This window comes from Bubalus kerabau, chromosome 3, assembly GCF_029407905.1.
Source record: "Bubalus kerabau isolate K-KA32 ecotype Philippines breed swamp buffalo chromosome 3, PCC_UOA_SB_1v2, whole genome shotgun sequence".
Taxonomy (NCBI): domain Eukaryota; kingdom Metazoa; phylum Chordata; class Mammalia; order Artiodactyla; family Bovidae; genus Bubalus; species Bubalus kerabau.
Genome location: NC_073626.1, coordinates 42,190,572 through 42,215,481, shown reverse-complemented (window position 1 = coordinate 42,215,481; position 24,910 = coordinate 42,190,572). Strand labels below are relative to the sequence as shown.

The 24,910-nt window shown below is 44.9% G+C and overlaps 2 protein-coding genes and 1 pseudogene across 2 annotated transcripts in view; 1 reads left to right on the top strand and 2 right to left on the bottom strand.

Moving 5' to 3' along the window:
• Positions 1-2,857, bottom strand: part of SRPK1 (SRSF protein kinase 1) — a 72,355-nt gene extending 69,498 nt beyond the window's left edge. Inside the window, 3 exon segments of the mRNA XM_055571602.1 lie at positions 2,254-2,798; positions 2,800-2,823; positions 2,825-2,857. Coding sequence (XP_055427577.1) covers positions 2,254-2,798; positions 2,800-2,823; positions 2,825-2,857 — 602 coding nt within the window.
• A 9,886-nt stretch (positions 2,858-12,743) lies between these two features.
• Positions 12,744-15,123, top strand: LOC129645990 (suppressor of cytokine signaling 5-like; annotated as a pseudogene).
• An 8,127-nt stretch (positions 15,124-23,250) lies between these two features.
• The window catches only part of SLC26A8 (solute carrier family 26 member 8), an 89,375-nt gene continuing 87,715 nt past the window's right edge, over positions 23,251-24,910 (bottom strand). Inside the window, exon 22 of the mRNA XM_055571600.1 lies at positions 23,251-23,670. Within this exon, the coding sequence (XP_055427575.1) occupies positions 23,251-23,670 (420 nt within the window). The remainder of the gene's footprint in view (positions 23,671-24,910) is intronic.

Sequence of the window (24,910 nt, the reverse complement as noted above, 5' to 3'; positions counted from 1 at the left end):
AATTTTCTAAAATTATTAAATGCTTGCTTTTTTTAAAACAAGTCCTGATCAGTTTTCATTATGACTGAGCTACCAGTCGTAACATATAAGACTGTTTCCCTAACTAAGTAATCCAAAGTCCAAAGACTAAACTATGACATGCTTTTTCTCAGACTTTCTCCTTGACTAATCTGGTAACTAGCAGCCTGCTTTTGCAAAATGACTGGAAATCAGGAGTGCAGTCGGAAGTTATGGAGTAGAGTCAGGTTACCTGAGTCAAATGGGCTTGAACTTCTGACACGGTTCTCTCACCAAGCTAATTAATTAGACATCTCAGGTACTTAAAAGGAGGCTGGAGAAACCTGTCCCCCCAAATCAAAATATTAATTAAAATTTAAAAAAAAGCACCTCTGAAACTACAAGTAAATGAGGGTGGTTCAAAGAATCAAGGTTGTACAGTAACTGCTAATTATATGTAGTATTCACTTGTTTTTGTGCAAGTAACTCTAAGTTACCCACGGTGGTGAATGGAGTAACAGATAATCCAAAATACATATACTCAGCTTTACAAATAAAACATATGGTCTAAATAGATAATCCAAAGTAATGAATATTTGGTTAAAAATAAAGTATATGATCACCCCTACTATATTTACTTCCCAAATTATATATAGGCTGATTCAGGCTAATATCAAAGTTAATTTCCTTATGGAGAGAACAAAGACAGAAGAATTCTAAATAATACAGTGAGTAATAAAATCACCACCTCCTTACATCAGCAGAAAACATATTGGTTTATAACACATTCATATCAGCTCCAGAGACAGTAACAAAACACACACACACACACACACACACACAGAGTAATATTTAAATTCCCACTGCACAGGAGAACCACAGAGAGTAACAAAACACACACACACACACACACACATACAGGAGAACCACAGAGAACACACACACAAACATTTAAATTCCCACTGCACAGAAGAACCAGGTTAGCTCCTTGTGGCTTCTATTAAACCTATCTGAGTAAAAACTGGTTTTTGAATCATCCATATATGGATAATCAAGGGGCAAACCAAATAAGTACAATTTAAATACACTGGTTACCAAGCACTTCACAAAATAAAAAATTTCATAGAACAGCTGACTGAAACTAAGCAAGAGTTGAGTTCGTCTACTTTAGCTCTATTGATAGAAGTCATTATTTGCACTCCTGAAACATTAGGTAGCCGCCAAAAACAATACACATACGTACACACACGCACACATACCCGGATCTTGTATTATCACTCAGAAAGGAAACCTAGGGAAGCCTCGGAAATGAGTTTCATCAGCTCAGAAAGACGTAGATGGTGTACAACTCCAGGAAGACCCAAGTAAATGGAAAAGTGTTCAGAAAATGCCTTTTTTTCCCAAGGCCCTCTGCAATTAAACGTGAGTATAAGATAAAAGTTCTTCAGACTAAGACTCACTTGCGAAGCCCTCTACTGGGCGCTTTTATGAAGCTCTGACCAACTTTTGTGTTTCCCTCAATAGCGCTAAACCACGATTATGCATCCTGCTGATAAAAACGGGCCTGTGGCACTGAACAAACCATGCCAGAATCCAACGGCGTCGTTGGCTAGACAACTTCCCCGCCACTGCTGCGATGCCCACTCCAGAAGGCCTCTGCATTCAGCGCAAGACAAGCAGCAACCGAAACCGGTTCCAGACCAGGGGGCTGCCTGCACACCGCGAGGAAGGAGAGACGCCTGCAGACTCAGGAAGTTGCCTAACCCAGGGGGGAAGCTCCTGCCCTCCTCTATAAAAGGGAGCGTGTAGGCTGGCAGACCGAAAGACGGAAAATTCATTCAAGAATTCCCTGGCTGCCTACCCTGCACACGTAGGAGGCAAGTTAAGACGCTGAGACGCAGGTATGGAAAGAGAACAGTTCACAAACTGATCATGATCCAACAGCTCGGTGCGAAGGCCCAAACTCGGGGAGCCGGTGCCTCATCTTGTAGCTGGGAAGGTAATGGCCCGAGCTGCTCCGGTCCTCCACCAATAGCCCTTTTCCAGCAGGCGCCGGGCTGCTCAGAACCAGACCTTCAGCAACCGAAGCTCCCTCCCACATGGTTCCAGGGGCGCAACCCTCCACGGCCGCCCCGAGGCCATGTGGCCGGAGCCGCCCGGGTGCCCCTGACCCCGTGAACGTTCCAGGCGTGAAACCGGAGGAGAGGAAGTGCGGGGATAGACCCAGAGAACGGAATGTTGGGGTGCGAAACTCACTTCCTCTGGGCTTTGTCCTTCTTGGCCTTGGTCCTTTTCTTTCGGGCCTGGAGCGCAAGCACTGCAGGAGAGAGGGATGGATGAAGGGCGAATGGGGAGAAAAGGAGGCGACCAAGGTGAGGGTGGAGACCCAGCAGGGGTGCGAGGCCCTGGCGCTGGGCCTGCCTGAGGGGCGGCTCCGCGCTGAGGGCCGCGGCGTTTGCTGGGCGGCCGCTCGGGGGGCTGGCGGCCCACGGGGCGCAAAGCAGCGCCCAGGCGGGGCGCGCCGGAGGGGGCTCGGGCCGGGTCAGGGAGCTGGCGAGCAGTGGTCGGCCTCGCCGGGCGAGGGCCGGGCCCTGGAGCGGCCCCAAGTCGCGGGCGGGCCTGGCGGGGAACAAGGGGCGATGACTGCCGGCGCGGAAGGACGCCCGAGCTGAGGGGCGCGGACCCGCAGCCCAGAAGCGGGGGGTGAGGGGCGGCGCCACCTCAGTGGAGGGGTGCCGCACGCCCGGGGACCGGACGGCGGCGGTTAGGCGAAGATCCCGGCGGTGACCCGGGCCTCGCCCGCGGCGGCCGTTGCCCCTCGTGGCGGGAGGCCGCTCCACCGCTCACCTTTCCGCTCCATGGCGAGACCGGTAACCGCCAGGCGCCTGCGCACTCGAGTGGCGCTGACTCCCGCTCCCGCCGCGGCCCCAAACCCAGCCCGCGCGCGCCCCGCCCCCCGGCGCCTGCCCCGCCCCGCCCACGACGGCGCGCGCCTGCGCGCTGAGCGCGGAGCCTACCACCTGCTCGCGAGGAGGGGAGGGCGTGAAGAACGGGACAGGAGGGGATGGGAAGAATGCCGAGCGTGAGCGCGCGCGCGGTGTTTGAGAAGCGAGCCTGGAAGCCTCGCAGTACGAGGTTTATTCCGTTCGCCGGGCGGTCGCCCCCTGAGGAATGGCGAACAGAGTGGCATAGAGGGTTCCCTGCGTGCTGAGTCAGAGCTCCGTAGCCGACTGTAGCCTGCCTTGCTTTCCTGGTCTGTAAAAGGGAGTAATCAGGTGTGTCCCAGTCCCTCTGCGGCTCTATTGTGAGGGCCAGTTGAGAAACTCTGTGAGGAAAATTGAGGGAGAAATTACAAGTAAGAAAAAGGAGTAGGAGCAATATAAGGACTGGAAGGAAGGAACCTGTGATTTTATCGTTACTGAAAAGCAAAGACTTTAAAAGTGAGTTTTCTCATATAATTTCAAAGTCAAATGAAGACTGTTAAAGGAAGGAAGCGGGAGAATAAAACTTAGTGTTTTCTTATTTTACCACTTTATCAACTTTTCAGTACAGATACACGCAGTTGTCTTTATAGAAGTTAGTTTTATACTTTTCTAAGTGCTCTGTCTCATTTGATGTTCATGACCGCCTAAAGGCAAGATAGTTATTACTTCCACTACACAAATAAGCTGACTCGGAGGGGATATGTACTCAGAACCTTGGTGTCCTGACACAGTGATCAGTCATCAAATACTTGTATAGCAGGGTTAAAAAAGTTTTTCTGTAAAGGGCCATGTAGTAAACTTAAAAGGCTTGGGGATCATAAGATCTGTTAACTATTCAGCTCTGCCACTAGAGCTCAAAAGCTTCTCAGTGCTCAAAACAAGCCTTATTTATGGTCCCTGAAACTTGAATTTCATGTAATTTTCCAGTATCATGAAATACTATTTTTCTGTTGATCTTTTCCCATGATTTCAACCATTCTTGGTTCGGGCCTTTGTTTATCAACCCCTTTGTAAAGTACTACGGCAGGACAGGTGGAAGCCTGCAGATCCTTGCTCTTCTAAAAGTTACTGTAGTGGGGAAGACCGAGAAGTAATTAATTAACCGAGACGGGAAGATGAAAGTACAATAAAGCTGCACAGGTCAAGCATGGGGGCTTGGGCAGGATTTTATTGAGCAAAGTAGGTCACTAAGTCCAGCCAGGGAGGGGACAGCATTTGTGCTGGGTCTTGGGAAATGTGTAGGATTTCCAGAGGTGGAGGAGATGTCACACATTCCTGAATGAGAAAATCAATTGAGCAAAGAGACACAGGCTTGGACTCCTACAGGCGGGGACTGAGGCTGGTCATGACTGAAAAGATGAAGTAGAATGTGAGGCTGGAAATGTAGGTTTGCCAAATTTGAAATTTAGATAATTAATATCTGTTGCAGGGAACCTGAATGGTAGCATTTCTAGGCAGATTGCAAAAGAGGACAGCGCCTGTTGTCCAGGAAATCTACAACCCAGTTTCCTCTGAGTTCTGTCCTTGAAAACAAAAGGAGATTTGGGGCAGACATTGAAACCCTGGAGTCAGGATTCTGCCTGCTCAGGATTTAGAAAAGACAGGAGAGTGCTGGTGGTTCAGGAGAGTCCCAGAATGGGGAAATTACTTCCCACAGAAAGTAAACTCCATGGGAATTGGAGTGCTGCTTGGGTTTTCCTTGGTGTATCCTCACTAACAAGCACTTATTAGGGTGTCTGACACTTACTAGGTGCTCAAATATTTGTCTAATCAAAGAATAAATGATGTGGGAATTCCCTGGTTGTCCAGCGGAGAAGACCCCAAGCTCTCACTGCCAAGGACCCAGGTTCGATCCCAGGTCAGAGAACTAAAAAATCCCAGACGCCACAAGGTGTGGCTAAAAAAACAAATGACGTGCAGTTTATGAGAAAGGTCTGGATGAGGGAGAGAAAACACTGACAGGGACAATTGGAGAGCTGTGCTAAAACCCAAATAGGTTAGTGCCAATCCATCAAAAAGGAATGTGTAGCTTGGCATGAATCAGTTGCACCTATTCTGACCCTGGGTGACTGTTGCTTCTCTCTCTCAAGAGCTTATCCGTCCTCTGTTTAATAACTCATTTGAGAATTTTTCCAGAGTCACTGTCAAGTTTATTGGACTGAGTTCCCAGAATTGACCATTTCTTCTTTTTCTTTCTTCTGTTTTCCCCCATTCTCCCAGCATGCTTCAGTTCTTCACACTTTTTCTACAATTTCTATAATTGTTCACATAAGCTAGCTTGCTTGGGTTTCCCCCTATTCTAAAGCCTATATCATTTTTTATGCTTCTTGCTTTAAATGTAACCTTAAAAATCACCCCCCCCCATTTCACAAGGCTTAATAATCTATTTTGGATTTTACCCTTCCAGAAGTTATTCTTAAAAGTGGTGGCCATTCTTTGGTATTCTCAATTACATGCATACTCCTCTCCCACAACTGTTTTTCTGCAAGTTCTTTTAAAAGTAGAATTCAGAGAATATAAATCGTTGTGGTTTTGTTGCTTATGGGCAGTGTGAGAATTTGATTTCTGCAAAGATCCCATTCCTTATGAGCTAATTTATTTTTTAAGACCCTCCTGGATCTTCCCTAATGCTTCTTTGGAATTTTGAAATATGAGCACCTAAGTGTACCATACTTATTTCATCACACCCAACATTCCCTGGCTTGATTACCACAAACTCTCAAAGTTTTGATCTGAATTAAATCCAAAGTATTGCTTCCCCTTATGGATTTCCCTGTGTCCTGGGGAAGTAGACAAGAGAAGAAGAAAGTGAGAATAAAACGGATGCTTTATTTGAATAATATTCCCAGTAGACATCTGCATGATTGGAGAACCCCCACAGAACTTTCTCTTGCCTTTGTGATAAGTTTGTGAAGTATATTGGGAAAATATAATTACATTGTAGGCTTGAATATCAGGAAACATGGCACAGTCAATAGAATAATTGGAGAGAACTGAAGAAAGGGATTGAGGGGCTTAAGGTAAACCAGCTAGGGAGGGCGAGGCATCCAGGGACTAGCAACAGAGGGAGTGTTTACCACCCCAGGCCTGAAGAAACAAGGGTGGAGATGTTACCAGAACCCAATGAGGGCTTGTATTAGTTTGCTAGGGTTACCTTAACGAAGTACCATAGGGACTTCCCTGGTGGTCCAGTGGTTAAGACTCTGCACTTCCTATGCAGGGGGCACAGGTTCGATCTCTAGTAGGGGAACTAAGACCCACATGCCATGAGGCCATAAAAAAGGTATCACAGACCAGGTGGCTTCAACAACAGATATGTATTGTCTCACAACTCTAGAGCCTAGAAGTCTGAAATCAAGGTGTCAGCAAGGTTGGTTACTTCTGAAAATTATGAGGGAAGGATTTGTCCTCTTTCCTTGGCTTGTGGGTGGCTTCCTGTTCCATGTCTCTTCAGATCATCTTCTCTTTATGTGTGTCTTGATTTATGTCCAGATTTCCCCTTTTCATAAGGGCATCAGCCATATTGGATTAGGACCCATTCTCAAGAGCTCATTTTAATCCTCTAAAGACCCTATCTCCGAAAGGTCGCCTTCTGAAGTCCTGGGGGATAGGATACAATACGTCTTTGGGGAGGGGGTACAATTCAACCCATAACAGAGCTGTAGTGGTAAGAAAGCACTGCCTGAATACAGCTGTGCCCTTTGATAAAGGGATAAAACCATCACGTGTGTGTGTGCTAAGTCACTTCAGTTGTGTCTGACTGTGTGACCCTATGGATTGTAGCCCACCAGGCTCCTCTGTCCATGGGATTCTCCAGGGAAGAATACTGGAGTAGGTTGCCATGCCCTTCTCCAGAGGATCTTCCCAACCCAGGGACTGAACATTGAACATGCGTCTCTTATGTCTCCTGCATTGACAGGCAGATGCTTGTATATTGGGGCCACCGGGGAAGCTCCAGCTGTCACCTAGCAGGGAAATTAATACCCAGCTTCTTTATCTAATCCTCTCTGGCTACTGCCTCCCATTCACAAAACCCAACTGGAAGTTAGAAGACAGGGGTGCCTGGGTGATACAGTCCAGCCAGCCTCCCAAGGCACAGAGCAGGGTGGAGAGGGCAGAGGGTGAGTCTGGAGGGGCAAACAGAATATCCAGCAAAGCCTGTCTGGGCAGTCAGCAGGCTCCACCCAAAGCAGACCTCAGTTTCCAAGTGAGTAAGTCAGCCTCTTGGGCTCCCTGGTCCCTGGAGAGGCTTGAGAAATGAAGTTGCTTGGAGATATAAACCCCTTTCTGGCTTTGTTCTATAAAAGCTTCCCTGGTGGCTCAGCTGGTAAAGAGTCTGTCCACAATGCAGGAGACCTGGGCTCGATCCCTGGGTTGGGAAGATCCCCTGGAGAAGGGAAAGGCTACCCATCCCAGTATTCTGGCCTGGAGAATTCCATGGACTGTACAGCCTTTGGGGTTGCCAAGAGTTGGACAGGACCAAGCAACTTTCACTTTCGAGACGTCCCTGGCAGTCCAGTGGTTAAGACTGCGCTGCCAATGCAAGCAACACAGGTTTGATCCCTGCTTGGGTAACTAAGAGGCTTGTGTGGTACAACCAAAAAATTAAACAAAAAATAAATCTTAAACTTCACAAGGAAATTGTGCTGGACTGAAGAGTTGAGGGGAGTAGGTAGAGGAGATATAAGAATAAAAGCCTTGGCCTGGTGGGGTGGGAAACTCTGGCCTCCTCTGGCCACGGCATGAAGGTTGGGGGTGCGGGTTCTCTAGCAATGAGGAGGTTGCAGAGACTGGCGGTTCTGGAGGCAGGTGGAGCCCCTTCTCTGCTCCCTGGAGGTGTGCTGGTGAGGCAGTAGGGTGTTAAAAACTGACCTAAGCTGATCGGGTCCAACTCTAATGAGTTTATCCTTGGTAATGAACTTCTACCAGACAAGTCTGAGTGATGAGGACTTGTCTGCCCCACATCCTCACTCCTGGGATATAAAGGAAGCGAGTTTTGACTAAAATCTGCCACACACATTTGTTAACCTTCACTGGCAGGCAGGCACAGAACAGCTCCTATGACCTGTGTATGTTCTTTGAGGTCTCTGCCCTTTTGGGGGCTCTGACTGCAGGTTTAATTTCTAAAGTTTGGCAATCTCGGGGCCAAAATAAAGACAGTTTGAGAAACACATAAAAATGGGCAACATGGTTTAGACATTTGAGTTCTGATTTCTACCTGCTATGCAATATCAGATCTGTTTTTCTTTTCCTTCTTTCAAATCCTTTCCACCAGGCCCACCCTCAGGACAAGCATTTATCAAGTACCTGCTGCAGCCCAGGCATGAGACTAAGGGTTTCAAGAAGCAGAGAAGAAAAAAACATAGACCTTGCCCAGTAGGACTTAATAGTTAATTATTAAAAAAAAAAAATTTGGTGAGGGGGATATAGTTGACTTACAATGCTGTGTTAGTTTCAGGTGTACAGCCAAGTGAGCCGTTTATACGTATACAGATATCTGCTAATCTTCATATAGTAATGATTGTTTCCTGGACACTGTTGGCCCTCATCCTTCAAACAACTCTATGCGGTCAACACTATTATTATCATCTGTGTTTGACAGATGAGGAAGCTGAGGTACAACCAAAGAAACACAAACTATATAGTAAGAGGTAGAGTTTTGAATCGGAGCAGCCAGGCTCTCAAATTCCTACTCTTTACCACATACCATATTATAAATATAGTAGATGCAGGAAGTACCACAGGAGCACAAAAAAAAAAAAAAAAAAAAAAAGAGGCCCTGAGATGACACTCTGCAGCATTGGAGAGCATCGAATAAATGTCAGCTGGGAACAGAAGGCAGGGATGAAGCCTCACGTGGTATGTGGGGGAACCATAAACAGCTTAGCATCGCTGGAGTATAAAGTGCAAGGGGGAAGGTGGGAGGTAGTTTGCTCCACAAATGCTGATCGGGCCCTTTCTTTATGTAGGCACTGTGTTTGGTGCTGGGGGGTATAGCAGGGAGCTTAAAGCTTCTAAGGAACTTGAACTTGAGCTTTCCTTCCTTGGACTTCCCTGGTGACTCAGTGGTAAAGAATCCACCTACCAATGCAGGGGACTCATGTTTGATCCCTGGTCCAGAAGGATTCCACATACCTCAGAGAAACTAAGCTCGTGCCACAGCTACTGACCCCACGAGCCCTAGAGCCCATGCTTCACAACGAGAGAAGCCCCTGCAATGAGAAGCCCCGCAACTGGAGAGGAGCTTCTGCTCGCCGCAACTAGAATAAGCCTGTGCACAGCATCAAAGACCGAGCACAGCCCAAAACACAAAAACACTTTGTCTCCTTCCTCACTAAAATAACTTTTTGAAATTATCCCTGTGCAACGCACTCAACAAACTAGAAATAGAATTTCCTTAACCTGATAAAGGCTGAGGAAAAACCCACAGCTATCAGCATATTTAATGATGAAAGACTGAAAGCTTTCTCCCTAAGATCAGGAACAAGAAAAGGATGTCCACTTTCAGCACTGGTATTCAGTCACATGCTGAAGGTTTTAGCCAAGGTCACTAGACAAGAAAATTACATAAAAGGCATACAAACTGGAAAGGAAATTGACAATTCAAAATAGTGTTACATCACAGTTTTGAATGCCATTCTGTGGAATTTAAATACAATGGCAATTTGATGCCCATTGTCATACACTTTCGGAGAAGGCAATGGCACCCCACTCCAGTACTCTTGCCTGGAAAATCCCATGTATGGAGGAGCCTGGTGGGCTGCAGTCTATGGGGTCGCTAAGAGTCGGACATGACTGAGCGACTTCACTTTCACTTTTCACTTTCCTGCATTGGAGAAGGAAATGGCAACCCACTCCAGTGTTCTTGCCTGGAGAATCCCAGGGACGGGGGAGCCTGGTGGGCTGCCGTCTATGGGGTCGCACAGAGTCGGATACGACTGAAGTGACTTAGCAGCAGCAGTAGTCATACACTTTTATATGTAAAAAAATAAAATCATTTTGTTAATTATAAGAAATTTTACATTACCTCCTTTTCTCCTTGAACTTGTATTTCTATTTCATTTTACTCTCACAGAAGTTCATCCTCAGGTAATACAATTTTACGCTTAAAAGCCTTGTATTGGGACTTCCCTGGTGGTCCTGTGGCTAAGACTCCAGGTTCCCAATGCAGGGCCCTGAGTTCAATCCCTGGTAAAGAAACTAGATCCCACATGCTGCAACTAAAAGGTTAAATTCCACAACCAAAAAGAAAAAAAGATCCTGGATGCCGCAACAAAGATTAAAATGCCACAACTAAGACCTGGCAAAGTCAAATAAATTTTAAGAAAAAGTCTTGCTCATCCTGTCATCCCTCACCACATAAATGTGCATTAACATTGTAATTTAGTTTGCAAAGACATTTCCTAAGATCATGGTCCTCTAAAAACTCTCTTACCTATCATGAATATCACAGCATGATGAATCAAAATAACATACAGGATCATTTTGTGATAGATGAAATTTTGTTGCAAATATACATCAGTACAAAGGTAGATGATGTTTCTTAATGAGGCCTGCATTATTCTATTCATTTTTTTGGTAATGGGTGAGAAAACTTGGTCACATAAAATAAAAATTTTTATATATGGGAATAGAAAGGGTTTGGCACAGCAATATAATTTAAAACATTTCCTTCCAAATGTGCCAAAAATCACATGGTAATCATCAAAATTTATATTCGTGGCCATCAACAGACAATTCCAAGAGGTCCTTATTCAATTTCGTTGAAAGCAGGTAATTGGAAACCATCTGACTTGCAAAAAGATGTGTTATCCAGTCATTAAAGTTATTTACTATCTCAATCCAAACGGCAGTATTTCAACGTATGCCTTCGTTTGGACCCTTGAGAGGTTTTACACCCTCAGCCAGTGTACCTGAGCATTTTTTGGTGGAGGGAGAGGACTTTTTGCTTGATTGCCTCACTGCTCCTTGGAAGGACAGTGGCTTTTGTTCACTGCTCTATCTCCAGGGCCTAAAAGAAAAGTGTCAGATACATAGTAGGTGCTCAGTAAATTATCTTCAGGAATGTTATGAAAAAAATATCTTTTCATACAGTTCATGGGCTTCTCACGGAAAGAGTACTGGAGCGGTTTGCCATTCCCTCCTCTAGTAATCATGTATGGATGTGAGAATTGGACCCTAAAGAAAGTTGAGCACCGAAGAGTTGGTGTTTTTGAATTGTGGTGTTGGAGAAGACTCTTGAGACTCCCTAGAATAGCAAGGAGATCAAACCAGTTAATCCTAAAGGAAATCAAGCCTGAATATGCATTAGAAGGACTGATGCTGAAGCTGAAGTTTCAATACTTGGGCCACCTGATGTGAACCACTGACTCACTGGAAAAGACCCTGATGCTGGGAAAGATTGAGGGTGGGAGAAGAGGGTGACAGAGGGCAAGATGGTTGGATGGCATCACTGATTCAATGGGCATGAGTTTGAGCAAGCTCTGGGAAAGTGTGAGGGACAAGGAGGCCTGGCATGCTGCAGTCCTTGGGGTCTCAAAGAGTTGGACGTGACTTGGTGACTGAACAACAACAACAACATGAAAGAATGTAAAAACCACGGTGTTGGTGTGTGTATGGTGGGCGGGGGGAGGGGGTAGGTGGGGACAGGGAGAAGAGGCAGAGACACAGAGGCACTCAGTCTACTGATTTGCATTTTTCAATTTAAAGCCATCAAGAAGCTACCTTTCTCCAAATGGAAGCAGCACTGAGTAAAGAGAAAGCCTCGGCGATTCAGTGGTTGGAACTTGGTGCCTTCATGGCCTGTGTTTGATCCCTGGTCGGGGAACTAAGATCTTAAAAGCCAAATGATGCCACACCACCACCAAAAAAAAAAACACACCTCATCTTTGGTATCTCACTTGGGGTTGAATTTCAGCTTTGACATTGAATAGCTTTGACTTTTAGAGTCTTACCCTGGATAAAAAGGATAACTCTTCCACTCAAGAGAGGCATTGGAGAAAATGACAATTAAATATGGTATTACCCGTCAAGTACCTGCTGCATTGCATGCACTCAGTCAACAGGCATCTTCCTTCATTTGGACTTGTTCTGAACCTTCACTGCCACAGATGTTAAGCAATACAAGATGGTAGAGTTGAGGCTTCAGCTGGAGTCCAGGGCAGGGGGACTCCTGTGCTGTTTCCTCATCTAGGAAATGGGGGTCATAACAGCCCTGCCTCATAGGGTTGTTGTGCAGAATAATGTGTTAACTTTTGCAAAGTGCTTAGAACAGAACTTGACACACAATAGTTAACAAATGAGTGCTACCTGGGAGAGAAGGTACACCTTGATCATAGCAGAGTGCAAGAGCGGGGACCATCTGAGTTGCCCTGTCTTTATTTCTTTAATTTTGATATTTTATTTGGCCACAGTGGGTCTTCGCTGTGGCATTTGGGATCTTTGATTTTAACTGTGGCACACCAACTCTTACTTCGGCATGAGGGGATCTATTTCCATGATCAGGGATCAAACCCAGGCCCCCTGTGTTGAGAGTCCCGAGTCTTAGCCACTGAACCACCAGGCAAGTCCCTCCCACACACTGTTAATCAGAATGTTTCAGAGGCGGGTTCTATGGAGGAATGAACACCAGTGGGGCGAGTTTCAGTGAGTATAGCAGGTTAAGGGCACCATGCATATCTGTGGCCACAAGAACAGCATACTTCCTTTAAGGCTCCCACTGCTCCAAAGCCCTGCCTGCTATTGGTCACAATCTTATAATCAATGGGTAAAGTGGGGGAAATATGGAATAACTTCCAGTCCAGGTGTCAGAATCTCTTCAGCCATGAAAGAGGAAGCTGTAGTGAAAATGTGGGCCTGAGCTCCAAGAGATGCTTGCCTGTCAAAGAGAAAAAAATCAGTATAGGAGACACTTCTCAGCCACAGAGCAGTCCCAGAAGAGGAAATGTTGCCTTACAATAGGGATTAAGCCCTTCAAAGAATTCTTCAAGGAGAAACCAAAACTGTGCCACTGAAACTCCTCAGGTTGTTGAAATAAGCATTGAAATCGATAATAATTCATGTGTCATGCCAGGAATAAGACTTGCAAGAGGAGATTTCTGCTACTGGCATGCTCCACAGGATATGTTCTGCAGAAAGCTTGGTGGAAGGAATTTCCTGGTGTCCAGTGGTTAGGACTTGGTGTTCTCATGGCCAGGGCCTGGGGTCAGTCCTTGGTTGGTGAACTAAGATCCCACAATTCTCATGGCAAAAATAAATAAAAAGGTTTGGTGGTACTCAAAGTGGACTTCAAAAGAGAGAGGGGCAAAATGGCATAAGCTCTGTACATGATATTAACATCATTTCCAGCAGCACTATAGAAAGTCACTCTGAGACAGAAGTTGCAGGATACTGTGGGCTGGGGTTTTCCCATGAAGACTTACTAACAGTTGAATCTCCTCTTTTCTAATAAAAACAAAACAAAACAAAACACACCTTTCTAGATTAATGCTTGAGAAATGTCCTTTTCCTGCTGGCTCAGGTTAAACCCCAAAATGGACTTTGAGTAAACAACACATTCCTGGAACTTCCCTGGTGGTCCAGTGACTAAGACTCTGGGCTCCCAATGCAGGGGGTCCAGGTTAGACCCCTGTTTGGGGAACTAGATCCCACATGCTGCAGCTGAGACCCAGTGCAGCCAAATAAACAAATTAATTAATTTTAAAATAGAAAACGCAGCATTTTCCTGTGAGCCCATATTCAGCATTTTTTGATACATTTGCTCCATCCTTGGCTTCTACAGAAGATCAAGAGGATGAGCTTAGAGAGAGAAGGCAGCTTAGTATTGAAAAAGAGGTTGATCCCCTTCCCAATGCACAAATACATGCATTTTAAGACCTTTCACAGGTTAATTTGTTATATAAATGGGACCCAAAGCCAGCTCCTGGAATGACTGAATTAAATCAGAACGATTCTGCAATTTCACAAGCTAATTGTGACTCAGAAGAGGATACAACCACCCAGTGTTTACAGACACGTAGGCAGAGGCAATGTCAGGTATTAGTGTCTGGAGACAGCCATGCCCATGTTTGCAGTCAAGGAGCTTGGGATAAACAGAGTTGATTACACCAATAAACAGGCTGATTATTTACACTGCTCTCATGCCTGATTAGCCTTCCCTGATGGCTCAGATGGTAAAGCATCTGCCTGCAATGCAGGAGACCCGGGTTCAATCCCTGGGTTGGGAAGATCCCCTGGAGAAGGAAATGGCGACCCACTCCAGTATTCTTGCCTGGAAAATCCTATGGTTAGAGGAGCCTGGTAGGCCACAGTCCATAGGGTCGCCAAGAGTCGGACACGACTGAGAGACTTCACTTCATGCCTGATTTGCTTTAGATTACAGGCAGTCCCTGTCACTAGTGAGTGATGGACCATTTCGAAGGAGAAACTATTCCTGAAGAGAAACCGAAGGCCCATTTGTGCTCAGGGGCTCAATGAAGAGTTCTCTTCTCTGTGAGCCTCCATCGTGACAACAGATCCCTGCCTGCTTGAATTGAACAGTGGAATCCCAACTTTAGTTTTAACGCTCACGACCCTTACATGATTCACTGTAACAGGACTTTTGATGAAGATCCCAGTTCTTGCATGGTTTTTGAACCGTTGCTTACTATATCAGCATACAGGACATTTTCTTTAAGGCTGCAATGTATCTGCCATGCAGTCATCTGCAGGTGCCCCACAAATCATGGAACTGATGGGCTCCCTTTACTTGTCCTCAGTGTTACAGGGTTTTTATTTACTTATTTATTTATATTTATGTTTATTTGGCTGAGCCAGGTCTTAGTTGCAGCATGTGGGACCTTCATGGCATGTAGGATCTTTAGTTGTGGTGTGTGGGATCTAGTTTCCTGACCAGGTGCTCTGTATTAGGAGTGCAGAGTCTTAGCCAGTGGACCACCAGGAAAGTCCCCTACAGGGTTTTTTTTTTAAGTGTTATTATAAACAAAGAGTTCGCTGGCTAGAATGAGAAACAGTCAAGGCCAAGTAAACTCTCTCATCCACAAGTGAAGTGAAGTCAAGTCGCTCAGTCGTGTCCGACTCTTTGCGACCCCATGGACTGTAGCCTACCAGGCTCCTCCGTCCATGGAATTTACAGGCAAGAGTACTGGAGTGGGTTGCCATTTCCTTCTCCAGGGGATCTTCCCAACCCAGGGATCAAACCCCGGTCTCCCGAACTACAGGCAGATGCTTTACCGTCTTAGCCACCAGGGAAGCATTACTTAGATCTACTTTTACAAGCATCGAACAGTACAGCTATGCAAGCACACATATCCGTGTTAGGCTTCTTTTGTACAGTAAAATAGCTTAGTGTTAGTACCTGTTGGACATGATTGGCTGTTACTTAGATAAACGTGGTGCCTATGGAGACGACAGAGGATAGAGCTACAGGTGTTCAGGAAGGCTTTACTAACATTTAGCTGATTTAGTTAACAGTCAGTTTTTAATAGGCTTCCCAGGTGGCACTAGTAGTAAAGAACCTGCCTGCCAATGCAGGAGACTCAAGAGACCTGGGATCAATCCCTGGGTCAGGAAGATCCTCTGGAGGAGGGCATGGCAACCTCCTCCAGTATTCTTGCCTGGGGAATCCCATGGACAGAGGAACCTGGCGGGCTATATAGTCCATGGGGTCACAAAGAGTTGAACACAACTGAAGCGATTTAGCACCCATGCATGCAAGTTTTTAATGGCTGCTCTGGGGCCTTTGCTATGAAGAATTCCATTCTTACTGAAGAACCAGTTATTAACACTGGATGAAATTGCAACAGTGTGACTAATGTTTGAAATTTTTCTAAGAATCTTTCTATAAACTTTCAAAAGTAGCAATGTTTGTAGTTACTATAAATCAAGCTTTAGAAGCCCCCCAAAATAAAGACTGCTTTCCTTTTAGGAAAAAAAATGCTAATTTCTGGCACAAGGGCATAGTGCATTTAAGTGTTGCTGTAGTTAATACTCAGTCTCCTAGTTGCTTTCATAAAAGTTAGTGTTAAGTAAACCAGATTTCTGTCAACTCCGTAGCGTTTCCTTAAATTTATGACATTGAATAGAGGACACTGGAAACAAACTTGTGGGCCTGGAGCTGCCTAGAGGGCTGAGGCCAGGTGGGAGCATCCGGCAGAGTTCCAGGTTGTTCATCTTAGTCCTTGAGAACAAGAAATGCATGCTGGGATGAGGGCATTTTAGATTTAATCAGAACACCCACGAATTTGGTAAAGTTTTAGAGTTCTATAACTTTGGCAGTTCTAAACTACCGCACAATTGCACTCATCTCACACGCTAGTAAAGTAATGCTCAAAATTCTCCAAGCCAGGCTTCAGCAATATGTGAACCGTGAACTTCCTGATGTTCAAGCTGGTTTTAGAAAAGGCAGAGGAACCACAGATCAAATTGCCAACATCCGCTAGATCATCGAAAAAGCAAGAGAGTTCCAGAAAAACATCTATTTCTGCTTCATTGACTATGCCAAAGCCTTTGACTGTGTGGATCACAATAAACTGTGGAAAATTCTTCAAGAGATGGGAATACCAGACCACCTGATCTGCCTCTTGAGAAATTTGTATGCAGGTCAGGAAGCAACAGTTAGAACTGGACATGGAACAACAGACTGGTTTCAAATAGGAAAAGGAGTACGTCAAGACTGTATATTGTCACCCTGCTTATTTAACTTATATGCAGAGTACATCATGAGAAACGCTGGGCTGGAAGACGCACAAGCTGGAATCAAGATTGCCGGGAGAAATATCAATAACCTCAGATATGCAGATGACACCACCCTTATGGCAGAAAGTGAAGAGGAACTCAAAAGCCTCTTGATGAAAGTGAAAGTGGAGAGTGAAAAAATTGGCTTAAAGCTCAACATTCAGAAAACGAAGATCATGGCATCCAGTCCCATCACTTCATGGGAAATAGATGGGGAAACAGTGGAAACAGTGTCAGACTTTATTTTGGGGGGCTCCAAATTCACTGCAGATGGTGATGGCAGCCATGAAATTAAAAGACGCTTACTCCTTGGAAGGAAAGTTATGACCAACCTAGATAGCATATTCAAAAGCAGAGACATTACTTTGCCAACAAAGGTTCATCTAGTCAAGGCTATGGTTTTTCCTGTGGTCATGTATGGATGTGAGAGTTGGACTGTGAAGAAGGCTGAACGCCGAAGAATTGATGCTTTTGAACTTTGGTGTTGGAGAAGACTCTTGAGAGTCCCTTGGACTGCAAGGAGATCCAACCAGTCCATTCTGAAGGCGATCAGCCCTGGGATTTCTTTGGAAGGAATGATGCTAAAGCTGAAACTCCAGTACTTTGGCCACCTCATGCGAAGAGTTGACTCATTGGAAAAGACTCATGCTGGGAGGGATTGGGGGCAGGAGAAGAAGGGGATGACAGAGGGTGAGATGGCTGGATGGCATCGCTGACTCGATGGACGTGAGTCTGAGTGAACTCCAGGAGTTGGTGATGGACAGGGAGGCCTGGCGTGCTGCAATTCATGGGGTCGCAAAGAGTCGGACACAACTGAGTGACTGAACTGAACTGAAGACTGAATGCTGGTTGGATGGCAACACTGACTCAATGGACATGGGTTTGAGTGGACTCCAGGAGCTGGTGATGGACAGGGAGGTCTGGTGTGCTGTGATTCATGGGATCGCAAAGAGTCGGACACGACTGAGCAACTGAACTGAACTGAACTTTGGGAGGGAAGAATCCCTTTATTATATGACAACTCTGTGCTTTCTAGTAAAGCAAGAGAAACAGTCCAGAATGTTCACAGGATTTATCGCTAGGGAATGAAAGTACAGATTTCTTCCCCTCAGTTCAGTTCAGTGACTCAGTTGTGTCCGACTCTTTGCGACCCCACAGACTGCAGCACGCCAGGCCTTCCTGTGCATCACCAACTCCCGGAGTTTACTCAGACTCATGTCCATTGAGTTGATGATGCCATCCAGCCATCTCATCCTCTATTGTCCCCTTCTCCTCCTGCCTTCAATCTTTCCCCGCATCAGGGTCTTTTCCAATGAGTCAGCTCTTCTCATCAGGTGGCCAAAGTATTGGAGTTTCAGCTTCAGCATCAGTCCTTCCAATGAATATGCAGGACTGATTTCCTTTAGGATGGACTGGTTGGATCTCCTTGCAGTGCAAGGGACTCTCAAGTCTTCTCCAGCACCACAGTTCAAAAGCACAGTTCAAAAATTTTTCCCCTCTACTCCCTGCTTTTCTGTATTTTATAGATTTTCATTAAAGAGTATTATTCTTACAATGAAAAACTGTATTTTGAGGACTTCCCTGGAGGTCCATTGGTTAGGATTCCACGTTTCCATCACTGGGGCCGGGGTTCATTCCCTGGGTGGGAATTAAGATCCTGCATGTTGTCTGAAGCGGCCAGAAAAAAACACAAAAAGCTATATTTCACAAAGAGTTGGACACAACTGAGTGACTTTCACTTTCACTTCAAAACTATATCACAAGCTCAAAAATGTCTCCATCAGCAGATTTTTAAGATAAGGCAAAACTAATTCAAGCATGAGGTTCCTTTGATTTTGTTAATTCCAATATTCAGAGAGTTTTTAGAAAGACTTTGTCCCAATTTGGGGGAATAATTTAGCCCTATACAAATGATCCTCTAGTCTCACCTAACAGTGCATACAAGTCATACGTGAAGTGATCAAACTGTTTCCCAGAACAAAACTCAAGATTTTTCTTGGTGCCCACCCCAACCGGACACTTGCTCCACAGCAGATGTAGCGCCCCTGCTCATCCTTGGCCCATCGAGAACCTCGGGTTTATCCCACTTAGTCTCAACTGAGCCCGGCTCAGGCGTCATTTCTTCGCTTCTCTGACTCATTTTCTTTCTAATCCTTCCTGTCGTCTATATTTCCATACTTCTCATTATCATCATCTTTTCATTTAGGAGGCATGACACTCCCTCCCCACGTGGCCTATTTGTAAGCTTGGAGCTTCCTGAGGGGAGACATCATATTTTATTCATTCTTTTATCCTCATGCTTCTCATAGCGCGGTGGTTTAAAAATGGCCATAAATTATTTCCCCTACAAGAAGTGGAGTATATGGGACTTCCCTGGCAGTCCAGTGGTTAAGATTTTGCCTTCCAATGAAGGAGGTGTGGATTTGATCCCTGGTTGGGGAGCTAGGATCCCACATGCCTTTCAGCCAAAAAACCAAAACAAAACAGAAGTGATATTGTAATGAAGACTTGTTAAAAAATTAGTAGAGGTTATTTGCCCTCACACTGAATCAAGGCTGGCCTTGTCACTTTACTTTCATCAGCAGTATGTGGCGGGCGACACGCTGCCTTGAGCTGCCATGTGAAGTCTAGGTACCCTTCTGGAGAAATCTTGCAGAGAGAGAGATCACTGCCGGGCCAGTCTCCAGCTCTTGCCGCCATCTCAGCAGAGACCCCACGACTGGTGAGCAAAGCCATCTTCAATTTCTAGCCCCAGGCGGATCTCTAGACGACTACAGCCTCATGAATGGGCCCAGGTAAACCCAGCCCAGATTGAGGATTGTGAGCAAATATATGACTATTGTTTAAGCCACTAAATTTTGGGTCCATTGTTACGCAGTAATAGATTATGGAAACATGGAGTATTTGGGATACAGTGAGTCTTCCAATAAGTATGTGTTTAATTAAATTTAATTGTAGGAGCCTGGATGGGTAAACTTAGTCTAGATGACCCTCACGGTCCTTTTTAGCACTGAGATTCTATGATCTCCAGATTATTATGCCATCATGGATTATGGATTTTGCCATTACTTCCTGTATTTCTAGTGATAAATGAGCATTGAATCTAGATGCAGTATAGTTAAGTCCTTGGGCATGTTAGTCCATTTGGGCTGTTATAACAAAATACAATAGAATGAGTGGCTTATAAATAACAGAAATTTATTTCTCACAGTTTTGGAGGCTGGGAAGTCCAAGATCAAAGTGCTGGCAGGTTAGGTGTCTGGTGGGAACCCACTTCCTAGCTCATAGATGGCTGTGTCCTTGCTGTGTTATCATAGAGTGGAAGGAGGGATCTCTCTGAGGCCTCTTATATAAGGCCAGTAATCCCATTAATAATTATAAGGGTGACCTAATTACCTCCCAAAGGCCCCATCTCCTAATACCATTATCTTAGGGATTAGGATTTCAACATATGAATTTGGGACAACACATTTAGACCATAGCATTCCATCTCTGGCTCCCCAAACTTCATGACCTTCTCACATAGCAGCAACTCAAAGGTCTAAGTGCAAAGTGTCATCTAAATATCATCTAAATAAGATATGGGTAAGATCAAGTTACAATCCATTGGGCTTTGTGATGTTTAATGGATTTAAAGACAGCCACCTAGGGCCACCTATTTTGACCAATTTTTTTCCAAACCTACTTTTCTACAGTTCTATTGATTTAACTTAGTTTTTAATATGCATTAATATAAATCATACCCCTATAATCCATTTACTGTAGAACATAGCCACTTTGAGGTCTTTTTTTTTCAGTGAAAGTGAAAAAGTCACTCAGTCGTGTCCAACTCTTTGCGACCTCATGGACTATACAGTCTATGGAATTCTCCAGGCCAGAATACTGGTGTGGGTAGCCTTTCCCTTCTCCAGGGGATCTTCCCAACCCAGGGATCAAATCGGGGTCTCCTGCATTGCAGGCAGATTCTTTACCAACTAATCCATCAGGGATTTGTGCTAAAATAATTATACTTTCAGATCTGGCCTATACTAGTTTTTTGGGCTTTAGAATTTTTCTCCAATTTCCCATGAGAGATATAAAATCTGCAATGATGACCATGCAATGAAAATGAGCCAACCAACCCAAACCATGGCATTTTGTAAAGTTTGAAATGTCAGAATTTCAGGTGACCTGCATTTTGGAAGAAGACTCAGCCTTTGAATTGTTGCTCACTTCATTCTTTCTTTGATGCTGAATTATTTACAATCAGTTGACCATTTTTATTCTTATTTTGGGTGGGGATGGATGCTATGGGTTTATAGAGAATGTTCTTTAAAGATAAACTGTAGTCCAAGCATCAGGTTGGTCATTCTGAGGTCATGCATGAAAGTCAATTTTTAGCTATGTTGCAGTTATAACAGAAAGAACCAAAGTCTAAACTCTACCAATGTCAGAAGCCATTGGTTCTGTGTTGAAAGACCTTCCGCTGATGGAAATGTGGGCATGAAAGGGAGCTGGAATGAGAGGGCAGCCATTCACAGAAACTGGGCTCTCCATGCACTTCCTAGTCTGCTGTTTTAAATGTGAAATGTTTTCTTGGTTTTGAAACGTTTCTGTGCCTGTTCCTGCCACACTTCAATGTTCCTGACAGTTCATTCCTGGTCTGACCCAGTTTCTGGTTGAACCCTTGGGGCTGTGGTAATCACTGTGAGGCTCCACCTGTGGGTGTCCCTGAGCGCCCAACTTCTGTACTTACCCACAGTCACCACTCTTGGTCACCCGTCTGGCTCTGCTTTCCTAGCAGTCACTGGGCCCTGCTTTAAGTCTCTCTCTTGTGCATCCGATGCAAGGCCATACGCCATCACCATAGGAAGAACTTCTGTGATAGGTGCTTTGAGAGGACCTCTTTGAGAGGACCTGCACCCAATATAGGTACAGGTCCTCCTGATGTTATGCCCTCTGGGTTTCTGATATTTTATCTTCAAGGTACTTATCACAATTTATAATTATTTTTGTCATCTATCCTGCTTGTTTTGTGTCTTCAGCACTTGGGACCATGGTTGGCACATAGTAGGAGTTCAGTAAATGTGCTGAGTAAATAGGAACAAACGAAGCTTGTGACTTGGGTTCCCACCTCTTTTAAGATTGTCTATGATTGTATATGACCTTGGGCTAGTTACAAAACTTATGTCTCACTATATGTGTCAGGTAGGGAGGGATATTACTATTTTACTTAGCCCACAGTTTGGGGTGCTGTAGCAGATGCTTAATGTCTGCAGAATGAGTAAATGCACCTGCTAGCTCTGTGATAAGAGACACACTTTAAAAAGTATTTCTTTCATCTAACAGGTGAGAGAAGTTGATTATCTAAGCAAGAGGAATCTTGTTTACTGAGTGGGAAATAAAATTCAGTATTCCATATGCCTTTGCCCAGGAGATTATATTTCTCTTCAGGTTGTACCTTAATACTAGACTTTTTTAATGGAGGAGGGGAAATTTTCTTTACTGAATTTGGACCAAACTAGTGACTTGATTGACTTTCCCCATTCCTAAGGAGTTTGTGTCTGTCACAGATTTTAACTAAATTTGGCCCACTGACAGTACAGATTCTAGATTGCCTGTATCTTAAAAACCTGTAAGAAAGAAGTAATGGTGAAGGTAATCTGAAGACCACGGGGAGTTGTATAGAGCTAACATTCACATCAGGTGGTCCAGTTTATTGGCCTTCTGAAACTGTCAAGATCCTGACCTTGGAGTGATGGCAAAACTGCTTTCAGCTTAACAGTTCTTTGCACTGCAGGCCTTCACAGGCTGGCCTGACTTAACCTGTCTATCTTCCCCAGTACAGTGGAGATAGTAGAGTGTCAGTTGCTCAGTTGTGTCCGATTCTCTGTCCGTGGAATTTTCCAGGCAAGAATACTGGAGTGGATTGCCATTTCCTACTCCAAGGGATCTTCCCAACCCAGGGATTAGAACCTGAGTCTCCTGCATTGCAGGTGGATTCTTTCACATCTGAGCCACCAGGGAAGCCACAGTGGAGATAACTTACATATAAAGTACAGATGCTATGCAGTTTTTCTTTCTATTGCTCCTTTCTTCCCATCTACCTACTTCTGGAATTTCTTCCCCCTGACATTTTCTTCGGCATATAGAATTCAGAGAAGAGAGAAGATGCAGGAAGGGTCCAGATATAACTAGAGTTATGTATTTTATTTGAGCCTCATCTCTTTGGAGGAAGGGGAACAGAGATGAGGGGAATAAGTTAGAGGTGGTCTGAAAAAAAATCTCAAGGGTGAGGGGTATGAAGAAGGAAGTCCTCAGTGGAACATCTGGTGAAGGTGAGATGAAGTGAGCCTGGATAAGGAATTCAGAGATAATTCTTGGTTGGTTAGCATTGTGATCTGGGAGTGCGATCCCAGTGCTGAGCACGGAAGGAGGCCAGCAGGTGGAGGAGTCACCAAGCAAGTACTGCTAGTTTGTAAGTAGCCTGCATCTCCGGGCCAAGTGGCCCCATTTGGGTGGGGAGGATTTGCCAAGGAAATGTGATGCCTTACTCCTAGATCTCCAAGGTATCCTCACTGGTGTCAGCCTTGGATGTATATGGTTTCACATTTTGATGTCTCCTGTCTACTGACTGTGTCCTAGCCTGAGTCTGAGTTGGGGATCTGGGAATTATAGCCCTAAACAGAGACCAGTACTTCTGCCTATTCGGCTTGGGACTGGCCTCTGGCTCAGGCTCGAGCTCTGTCTCTTGATCCAGCTCAGATTCAGGCTCCAGCTCTGACTCAGGCTCCACCTCACGATCCAGGTCTAGGTCCAGATCCAGCCCATGGTCTTTAGACATCTGTATCGTGGAATACAGATCCACGTCTGATTCCTCCTCCATCTCTGGGTCTGGGAGTAAGGAGAAGCCTGGACTTTTACTTCTGGGGGCTTCTATAAGACTTCTGCTTGTTTTATGTCTTGATTCTTCTTTCTGAAATACACACAGTTAGATGGGTTAAAACTTCCCAAGTGCATTTAATTTTTGAACAGCCAAGGAATTTCAGAATATAGTAGGACTTAATGTACCAGAAAGCATGGGTTCCTGGCAAAGTAGAAAATATTTCTGGCCTAAATTTGCTTTTCATATTCTTGGCACTCTCTAGTTTCCCAGTTACTTACTATGCTTCAGGCTCCATTAATCCATAACCTGCAACTTCTCTAGTTTTTCTAAGCCAGCCTGGATTTCATGATCATCCAGTTAAATAACTGTGGTCTTGTCAGCATTCCCGAATGTCTTGTCTTCTTGATTTTACTTGTCTTTCCAACCCCCTAATGTATAGTATGTCCCCTACATACAAACCTTCAAGTTGCGAGCTTCCAAAGATGTGAACGCGCATCTGGTTCCAGCAAGGAACCAGAATCTCTGCCTGTCAATGTCAGGCGTGAGTGACATTGCAGCTTGCCCTCCATCTCCTATTGCTGACGATCCTTCAGCTCTACCATCTCCCACCTCTTTTCCTCGCCTCCAGTCAGTAACTCTTCTTACCTGTTCACTCGATGGCAGCTCCTGGATGCCAGCTGTTGTCCTGTACTATTGTACTTTGCAAGGTACTGTATTGTAAGACTTGAAATGTTTATTTTTTTGTGTTTGTTTTTATGTGTTATTTGTGTGAAAAGTATTATAAACCTATTACAGTACAGTACTATACAGCCAATTGTGTTACTTGGGTACCTAGACTAGCTTTGTTGGACTTATGAACGCACTCTTGAAGCAGAACTCACTTGTATGTAGGGACTTAGTATAATCCCTGGCACTGCGTGTAAGGCCCTTCATGTCCTAGACCCTTGCTGTCTTCTTCAGCTTTGCGTCTGTCCATAATCCCTACCTTTTGCTCTAGTCATAAATAGACTGACAGATCTTTACGTCTGGAAGTTTGTCAGTTTTATTATTCATCCCAAGGGTAGGGTAGGGGCATAGCTAAGGGAGATATTTAAAATAGGTATTAATCGGTATGGCACTGGCAGTAACCGAGCTTGCTGTGAAAGGATTCTCGAGGCCCCTTCTGGGTGGGGTAACCCTTCTTCGGTTGGGAAAGGATCCTGAATGACATGCAGATGTCATGGCAGTGTGGGAACCTGGGGACCAGGTTGACTGCTCTTTACCAATTGGTAAGGGAACCCTTCAGCATCTCACATTCTGGAACAGCCACACTCAAACCTGCCCTGCACAT